Source organism: Papilio polytes, unplaced genomic scaffold (assembly GCF_000836215.1).
Source record: "Papilio polytes unplaced genomic scaffold, Ppol_1.0 DF823991.1, whole genome shotgun sequence".
Lineage (NCBI taxonomy): Eukaryota > Metazoa > Arthropoda > Insecta > Lepidoptera > Papilionidae > Papilio > Papilio polytes.
This window is the reverse complement of record NW_013525213.1, coordinates 133,590-144,020: the sequence shown is the minus strand read 5'-3', so window position 1 is coordinate 144,020 and position 10,431 is coordinate 133,590. Positions and strand designations below refer to the sequence as shown.

Genomic DNA, 10,431 nt, shown 5'->3' with positions numbered 1-10,431 from the left:
ATTTAGATAAAGTTGCAGTTTAGTAAATCTGCTTCAATATAGAGGGAGAAGTAGGACACGCGGGATCGGAGGCGGGAGCGAGAGCGGGCGCATACGCGAGTAATAGGTTAACCATTGAGGAGTTACCCCGAGCGTTGTCGTTGCGACGCGAAGTGCGACGATCCGTCTTCGTGACCGCTGTGTAAACATCGGCTTTATGAGATAACGGATGGCTTTCCTCACCTAATAATACTGTCTCTAAAATACACCCTTCATCCTACAGATAATTCACACAGCTGAAGTTTTCATTGCTCACTTATTGATTTGCGATTGTTTACTTTAGCTAACTGTGTTCTAGTCATTTTGTCTTTGGAATTATCTTGCTCTTATTGAGCTTATTAAGAAGAGGTGAAAGTGTTAATATTCTCTATGTTATATGTTTTTTTTTTATAATACGAGGTAACAAACGAGCAAGCGTGACCTGAATCCACCGAAATGGAAAGCGACCGCTGCCCATAAACATCCGCTATTGTAGATGTGTTACCTCGCCTAATTGACGGAGGAGGAGACGCACATAAAGAGGACATTTCTCCTTCCTATGCATCTCCTTCACCGTCCAATCCACTTTTTCCTCCCATCCTTTCCTCTTAAGAAAAGGGTGGAAAGGAAAAGGGACTAAAATTAGGCCTCCGGCACCATACTCATCAGACGAAACGCGGAGTTGCTTCCACTTCACGCCTGTTTTCTGTGTGGTCGTGGTATTACACCGGGCGAGCCGGCACATTCGTGCAAAGATGTTAAAGCGGGCTCTACCACTATTAATGTGTTATGTCTTCTAGCAAACATAGTTAAATTAAATTGGAATTAAAAAAACTGCACTGCATTTAAATAAAAGGTAATGACAAGTTTTATACACATTTGAAAAATTAAGCGAACTGGACGTTATAAATTGAATGAATGAAATGCGCGATGAAAAAACAGTTCGTTTGTTCACCAACTAGCCTTTTAATCCACACCGATATGAAATGCGTTTCAACAGAGAACGGCCGCGTCATGGAAACTTATTTATCCACATATGATTTAATATCAATCCAATTTATTTCATATTCGAAAGCAAAGACGTATTTTATTCGTTATGCTCATTAATGTTTTGTCAAATGGTTTACATTCATGCAAAAGCAAAAAGACAAGTTTATATCATAAAAAGGAAAAAAGGAAGGAATTTAATTTGTTCAGTCGGAAAGTAGCGGAAGCCGTAAACAAGTGGGCGGCAAAAGTACCGCTTACGAAAAGATAAGGAACTGTCTGTCATAAAATATTAGAGGACGGGAAACTAGCCCCGGCATATCGTGCGGCGCCCTATACGGTCTAAAAACAGGCGTTTGTAGGGTCCCCTCCTTTAACGTCCTGTCCCCAGTCCATGTCCCGACAAGACTACGTAAAGTTTATGAGCTAGCCGCGCTCTATGAAAATTTCATAGCAAATAGGGTCGATTCTGGCTCGCTGTTTGCTGGCATGTAGCGTTTTGAATTATGAAATTATCACATGCACTTTCGTTAAATATACCAGAAACTACAGCATATTTCAAGTGTGTAAAAGTAAGTGTTTGTTGCAGTTTGCGCAGCATGTGTCGGAGGAGATCCGGGTCCTGGTGCGGCGCGCGGGCGCGGGCGTGATGCCGCCCGGCGCGCCCCCCGCCCGGCCCCCCACCTGGCCCCCCGGCGGGCCCAGCGCCATGCCGCCGCACGTCGCGCTGCTCGTCGTGCTGTGCCTCGTGCGCTGCGACACCAAGACCTTACTCCAGGACAAACTAGGTACCTACGCCCTACACAAAACACAAGCCTGCTCACACTTAAATTAAGATGAAAGAATCGTAATACAATTTTATTTTTACCTATAGCTAATTACATTATACGAGTATAAGAGACACTTAAAAGGGAAACATTACTACTTTAAAATTTATTAGTACTTAAGAACTTTACCTCAAACCAAATACAATTAACATTTAAAGCCGGCTTCAGGAAAGGGGAAAGTGGAAAAAAGAGGGTACAATTAAAACAAATGAAGTGTACGAAAGGCGAAACGTAATTCCCGTTCCTCCCAATAACGTACAAAGCGCCGCAGAGTTGCGAGTTTCCTCGTCCGCTCTCAGCTCTCAGCTCTCAACAGATCTGCTCTGAATAAACACACTTTAACGACGAAATAGCTTTTTATCTATACTTTCAAAACTGTTTAAAACAGCGCTATTTGTGCCACTTAATTAAGAGTTACATAAAGCATTCTGATCTAAAATACGATGTAGTCAACGTTATACGGTAGTGGACATCCATGGCTAACTCGTCCATCTAACATTATTGTTTACTATTAATTCTTGACATGTTTTATTAACAGATTTTACTTGTCGAAACTACGTTTATAAGATCATAAATCATAGTGCTACCAAGTTTAAACTAAGGTTGTTAACATCAAAGTCACTATAAAAACAATAATTTCGCGAACAGCGGCCACGGCAAGCAGGGAATTTTACGTTTTGTTAAATTTTATCTATATTTTTATGAATCATAAAGTAAGTAAGTTCGTCGTTAATTCTTTAAAGGTGTTATCTGCGGCCACTCCGCTTGAACAATGGCGGGTCTGTGGGGGGCTGCTGGCGGGTGGCGGCGGGGGGTCTGCAAGGGGCGCGGGCTGGTCTCTGATGGATCGTAAAGTGTGACCTCGTTCCTTTGTAACAGCTTAGAGTATTCATTTAGACCAGCTTTACATATCGGTAGAACATTTTATAACTGGAAAACTTTTTTGAATGCAAGACGAGTGTTATACTTACAGTAGAAAATGTTTTGAAATTATGAAAAAGGGTATATAATAATCTACGGAACCAAAACCAGAACTCTCACTGACTCCTTTAACACTGGAGAGATGACGAATCTATTCACATCTCATACTTCGTAAGAAAGGAGATATTGAAGTGTGAGATGTGAATATGAAGAAGGAGATGTGACCAGGAGGTCATAAAAGAAGAGACATTACAAAAGCGGTATTGAAAAGTATAATATCTATAATACTTCCGTATTCAGCGACGTTTGCATACATTCCACGGCGAAGGTAATAGGGTGAAATGTATCATTTCCTGGTAACGGGAGTACAAAGGTGCCAATACGTACATTTACATGCCCGATGCGGCGCTGCGGCTGTAGAGAGGTTATCCGTACTGTCCTTTCAACCGTTCGCCCGCCGCCAGGGAAGGTCCTGTCCATTGTCCTGCGAGCTAAGCCCGATAATAATATTATGCCATCCGTTCATATTTTATTCATGGAAGCTATTCAATCCTTTGTTCGCTGTTTGAACATGATTTATTTACTCGGTCTTTTATTTGTTGTCCAAATTTGCGTCAAACGATTTGTTCTGCATTGTTCGGTGATCAGGAATGCAGATCATTTTAGAAACATGTAAAGACGTGTTTGAAGTTTATTTACACTCAAAGAATTCATCATTCAGTGCGTTATGTATCAGAAGTTGAACAGAAATCTGCAATTGTTTATAAATAAAACACAATTTCGAATATGCAAAAAAAGCCACAAAGCTAGTCTAAAATTTCAAGAATCATGACTATTTGGTACAGAGTGGAAAGTGAGAAACTATTTTTGCAACATAATGCGCATACGTATGCATTTTGAAATGCAATTTGGTCGTAGCGCGCGGGGCCGCCGCCGTCAGCCGAGCGCTCGCGTCGCTACTTATTGGAGCGCGAGCCCCGCTCCAGCCGTGGCATTCCGCACTGCCTTGTTACATACATCGACAAATAATTTCACCTCTTACAGTTCTACTAATTATATTAATAACATCGAACAGAGGCTGAGTCTTGAGCAATGTTAAATCTTAATGGGAAAAATATAGCTTTGCTTACAAATTAAGACGCAATTTAAATTTGAAGTGATGAAAATAGAATTCAGAATGATCTTACAATTAACAAAGCTTAGGAAATAAATATGAAAACAACGATTTGATGTAAATATCAAATTATAATAAATGACATATACACTGTGGTGTATACGACTATGTAAGCACGTGAGCAGTTGTTGCACAAAGTGATGGAGCAGACACAGGACTGTGCGATAACAAGCACCACTTTGACCGTTCAGATGGAACCTTGTGTAGATAATGGCTTTACAGAGATTTCGACCTAAATCAGGCAACTTAACACACTTTTTCCAGCTGCAAGCTGTTAAATCGATGCCCTGGAATATCGAGAGGTTTTTCTTGCACAGATCACACACGCCCTACATACGTATACATTTGTCAATAAAAATACTTTTAATAGGAATGAAATATTTAATTTAAAGTTTTTTTTTCAAAGCCTATTAATAAGCTATTATAAGCTATTAGCCAATAAGTTATCGTAGTTGTATGACGCCGTGCTCGAGGCGGGTTTAAATTGAACGAACATAATTTATTCATTGGCAAATAAATAATAAACAATTCTGAGGTTGCTTGTGGCGTTCCTTTTTAATTAAATTTATGTTTTAGGTACGGGATCTTAGAGTTCTGAATAAAACACGAAGGCGTCGCTCGAAAATCAAGCGATGTAACTACGACTGCTTTAAGTTTGTACAATCTTCGTCAACGACGCAAATTATGCTCCAAGCTCAGAGGTACGAGCTCTGACATGCAGCCGACATCAGTCATTGTTTAAATAGTTACTAAACACTATTGTACAATGTTAATGAATTTACGTCAAAAACTACTAACTTTCTAACATAACATTGGTTTATAATTTATTTCCGTAGTTGAGTATGAAACAAAACATACTAGACGGGTTCGTGTTACTCTTTTACTTATAAATGACTAACAACACGAAAAGTGGACATTAACAAATAAATTGAACGGTTCTCTGATAAAAAATTATTCATTCAGCGAATCAATATTCTGTTACAAATCACTATCGGTTTAAAGAGAACGCTAAAAGGGATTGAATAAATTTGCATGACAAATGCGTGTCGCATCGAAGTATTTTATTTTTCGAAAGAAAAATATGAGGCGACCCCGCGCCCGCCCCGCACCCGCCCCGCGCCCGCCCCACCGAGAGTCGACTCTATTTCCATAAATAATAACGCAGAACATTGTCGGGAGATTTTTATTCGCTTCGCCAATTTGCATGTCCTTATCGGAACGAATGGGAGCCGCGCCGGCGCCGGGGTCACAAAGCGTGTGCTTCATTCAAATAAATTTTATTTTCATATTCTGTGATCGTTATCTTTTACGATAGAGCGGCTATCTTTTATAAACTTCGCACAAATCAAGATATCGCGGAGCGCTCCGCTACACCGCGCCGCCGCGTGTCCCGGACAGCAATTACTCGAAGTTGAGGTTCCTGGGTTCGATATTCCTCTTAAGATTTAGGTTTTTTGAATAACTAGTAGAAAAAAACAACTATTTATTCTTTCTTTTATTATAATTTTAAATTGCTAAATGCTAATATTACATAGCAAGAGCGTCACAAGGAGCTATGCCTCTAGAGAATAAAAACAATAAAAACAACCGCTACGAAAAGGCGTTATTAATGTTAGCCTAGACCATCGTCGGGCGAATCTCATGTTACACTGTGTGGGGCATGTCAATCGTCTTCAAAGTTCAATTTGTAGCAATAATTGTAGTGACGTCGGCGCTCAAAGCTGTGACGTCAGCTCACCTGTCGACATAATGAAACGTCGAGACAACGACATCGCTTCTCTATTAATTATCACTTCACTCTTCATCTCGCTGTCCTCCCACACCTCACCTGCAAATAGTTCACGTTTAATTGAATTTCTGGAATAATCTGGATTATTTTGCAATATACATTTCGTTGCAGTTTTTAAAAATCATGGAATGAAATGACAAAATTTCTCAGATATAACAATTTAAGTTGTCTACCAAAGTATCATTTGATATATTAAAGTTGAATACTTACTTGAGAGCTTGTAACCTTTTGTATGAAAACAATTACATTATTCCTGTTCACTATTTTCCTTTTGTACTCGGCTTCGATATCTTCTGAGAAATTCAATCAATACAAGCCAGAGTCTGTCGGAATACTTGAAACGCGTAACGCAATATTACCTAAAGTCTACTCCTTAATATGTATTGACATTTATGTCAAAAATTTCTCAGCGTTATTTAACGTAGGAACGCGTAGTTTTATTGTAGCGTCGAAAAAGAAATATTTTTTAGATCTAAAAAATGTATTTTTGTTTTATCTCGTGAATCTTTATCACATGAAACACTTTTTGCAAATCCTTTGCTCTTAATGATGATTTAATTACTTAATATTGAAAGCAACAGTGACAGGGCTGAGAGAATTAATTCAACCCTGAATAAGTAATAACAACCCCTTCCCATACATATTTAAGTTCCCTATTCATGTAATTTATGTACAGATAATGGCCTCTTTCAAGTTGTTATTCGAGAGAAAGTTATTTTGATTAAATTGTGTAACGTTTTTAGTGTGTAAAAGTGAAGGGACACAGTACAGGGTCAAAGTGTAATAGTCGAATTCTTTGTATTGTTGAGTCTTACACTTACCAATTGTGAAGTATTTTGAACAATTCATAATTTATTTAAAGATTTATGAAAATAAGCTGGATTATCAAACGTAAAATTTCGTGTAAAAGATTACACAATAATACTCATTTCCCACGGCTACTGCGCTAGTCAACTAACTCACAGCACTAAACAAGTAATCCATTAGCTGATAGAGTCGTTACCTTTTATCTGATCCACACACAGACCTCATTTCACGACAAGTTATTACTTAATTAAAAATGTTAATTTGTACTTCGAGATCGCTAATTTATTTCGATGGTAAATGAATTCTCCGGTGATTTGTGCAGATAATGATAAGGAAAGCTCTAGCGGTGGAGGACGGACCTGATTGGTTGAAGTAATTGGAGTAAATGCGGCGATTGGGCCTTTGATGTGAAATCACTTGTCGCAGGCATAATTAAACGCCGGCCGGACTGCAGGCCAGCGCTGGCGGGCCTATTAATTATGGCCTCTCGCGTAAACGCATTTTACTATAAATCGGGATTATAAAGCTCTGTGTAGAGTTACGTATGCTGATGAAATTTACCGAAGATTTTTTGTGATATTCAAATGAAACTATGTAACATCTGTATATTACAGAGTTATTTGATCATGAAATTGTATTTAAATTCCTCTGCCGCGTCCACCTGACCCGATTCCCACAATGTCTCCTCTGTTGACTTATAAAGTTTTAACGTTCCAAGAGATTTCTAATTGCTTTCCTCGGCGGAGAGGCGCTCGATGGGAAAACTAACTGAAAAGGAAAACAGAATAACTAAAAGAACTGTTCTAATTTCGCTTTACTTTTGGTCGAAAGGTTTCCTTTCAAGTTGCTTATTTAAAATTAATCGTAATTTTTGCGCAATTTTGTAATTAGGAATTTCTCCGCTCGGATTGTTCAATATTTTATTAAGAAAAATTAATTTATCTGTTCCAAGTATTTTAATTCTAAATTGACACAAATAGAATTTATTGCACAACAGTGACAAATGTTTCATGACTTTGTAAGAGCTGAGTTTAAACTTTCTTTAAAATAAACACCATTTTTAAAAGAACCTTAAATGCCCATTTTATTGTCTGACCAAACTGTAGATTTATTTCGAAAAAGGCACAGTCGCTGTCGCGTATATTTGTGAAATAAAATGGTAAATAAAAAAATTGTTTTTTGCGCTTTCATTTATTTTCACACTTTCAAGGTGATACCTTTCCGTCGGAGCTAGCTCTACACTTCCTATAGCCTTGTCAATCATTCAGACACCTAAAAGATTTCTTCCATTTTCTTTATATCAAAAAAACAAAGAATCATCGCTAAGCTTAATCGTTTTGTGTTTGCAATTGTTATTTTCTTTCCAAATTATAATCGATGTGTCCATATTTGTCCAATGCAAAGTTGATCGGGCGCGGCGCCGCGCGGTGCGGTGCGGTGCGGTGCGGTGCGGTGTCGTCTATCAATCTTAATAAAGCCTCCAAAGCCATATTTTTCTTCGTTTTGGCACGAAGCGACGCGACGTCAATCAGCCTGATAGACCGGAGCTATTGTGCCGCACTCCGCTACATCACATTGACGAGTTTCCGCTGCGCAATGCCTGTATTATGGATATTTTTAAGCAAACGACTTTATCTTGTTACTTTCACCTTTTTTGTTGATATAATAGCGAGTCACTTTGGTGACGTTAATGTTGCTTGAATAACAGTACATTGTTTTTCATTTTTGTCGTCTTTACAAATCCAATCTCGCAATATAAATACTCACATTCAGATCTGCAAATAAGATAGTTTTAAATCAATTTGTTATATTTGCAAACCGATAATGTGTAAATAATAATCAATCCAGTACACTGAATGTTTTATTACTATCATAATGTATGCGTCCCACTGCTCGTCCTAAGTACAAGTACCAATGGAGGGCACCGGCCGCCGGATACAAATGGTTTCCCTTACTTTGTCTCACTACTTCCGGTATCCATAATAACTTAACCTATATCCATGGTCTTCGTGTAGAAATATATCTTCGACGTTAATAATGTTTACATGAAAACGATATCATTAAGGCTATACAAATTGTTTTAATTCTGATTACTGGCGTATCATTTAATTATAATTACCGTCAGTGAGGGGTCTCTGCTGACATCAGTGATAACGACACGTGTCACCGGAGTTTAACAACTGACCATTCTTGACATGTGCTTCGTTAAACTTACATTTACGCCACATTTTATAAATATTATGGCAAAGAGCAGCTGCAATTAATAATAAACAGATAAATTCAGAAAGTTTCTATCCCTATGTAAATAAATAACAGCACATTACACATTAATTTACTTTACACGTAGTAAATACGCAGCATTAAGAGGGCACAGAGCATAATGAGTACCCGCTCTTCGCACAAGACACAAAGTATGTAGTGAAGTATACTTTGGAAACTTTAATGATAGGAATTACCTGGCGCAATGACGTGACACTCGTCGCGACAAGCTCGAGCCCTGGCGGAGGGCCGCGGAGGGCGGCTGAGGGCAGCAGAGGGCGGCGGAGTGGGTGTCGTCTGAGAGCCTGCAATTTGCTGCTAATTTGCGTCATTTGACTCGCATATAGCAGAGGTCGATTATGACTCGGCTTTGTCAGAAACCTTCGAGACAAAAGCGAATAACTACTTCATACCCGCCGTCAAAGTGTTACCACTTTCAACAGCTGTGATAGATCGGATCAGTATTTTGTAGTGTTTATAATTTATGCTTAACATAAATAACTCAACCAGATGATGTACATTTTATTTGGCTAATTTAGTATTGTGAGGTAACACGTTTTTTCAACTACAAAGAACATGTTGGTTTTGAAGTAATATTCATTACTTGAAAGAAATATCTAATTTCTTTTAAAACTATCCCTTCAATAGTAATACTTTGTCGTAATTTTTTTTCTGGAAGTAAGTTAACACTTTGTACGTTTCTTATCGCTATCTCAGAACACAGAGAAATTCCTTCAACATATTTTCTTTAATGAACATTCATTAATTATTATTGTGCAGAAAATCTCTTCTCTTGCGACGCTATAATTTCAATCTCAAACAATTTACATTGATATCTTTTGTAACTTGTATTATGTGCGATAAAAAGAAATTTAAGAAAACAAACTTATTGTAATATCTACAACAAACGTAAGTTAAATTGAATTTAAAACAATTCGATCACCTTCAACCAATTTACTTTGTACAGGCATATTTTACGTTATATATTAATTTGTTGTGAAATGACGGTGTAATTTGCAGGAGCGCTTGACTCTTGAATGGAGGTCGAAGGGACAAAGGGCGACTCGCGCGTGGACCCTACTCTAATTAATTAGGACCAACAAACATGAATGGTCGCATGTACCGACTAACCTTCTATATTGCTTAATCACTTCAAGTATACAACACAGTTATATTTTACGTGGAGTTACAAGACTTACATATGGAGATTTTTTACATTCTTCAAACTAGTTTTGTTATTATAATGTTTAATAACTACATCGTTGATAGAACAATGTTCCACGTATTTATTTATTACTCGCTATTTATTGCTTACCAAAATAACGTAGTCTTTTGTTAAAATTTTCATTCAGTTATACTGTTTTCCAGTCTTTATATAATTTCATAGTCTGTAGACTTGACCTCGAAGTTTGTTTTAAACAACGAGAGTGATACTTCAGTCATAAATCTCCCCAATAATAACGGGAGCCATTCCGCAGCTGTTATAAGAATAATTTTCTCTTTTCTATTTTAATTATCATCAACACAATGCGCCCTCCACCATTATGATCAACAAAAGCAGATGCCCCAATTTCCTAAGTGGCGCGCAGACCACGCTTCATTTAACGCTCTTTAATGATTCTGTTTACAATACAACCGGCTGCTTCGTG

The 10,431-nt window shown here is 38.0% G+C and overlaps 1 protein-coding gene across 2 annotated transcripts in view; it reads left to right on the top strand.

Annotated features, from left to right (window-relative positions):
- The first annotated feature begins 1,689 nt into the window (after positions 1 to 1,689).
- The window catches only part of LOC106101416 (nephrin-like), a 61,478-nt gene continuing 52,736 nt past the window's right edge, over positions 1,690 to 10,431 (top strand). For both annotated transcript variants that reach the window (XM_013280652.1, XM_013280651.1), the window contains exon 1: positions 1,690 to 1,793. In XM_013280652.1, coding sequence (XP_013136106.1) covers positions 1,715 to 1,793 — 79 coding nt within the window. In that variant the 5' untranslated portion in view covers positions 1,690 to 1,714. The remainder of the gene's footprint in view (positions 1,794 to 10,431) is intronic.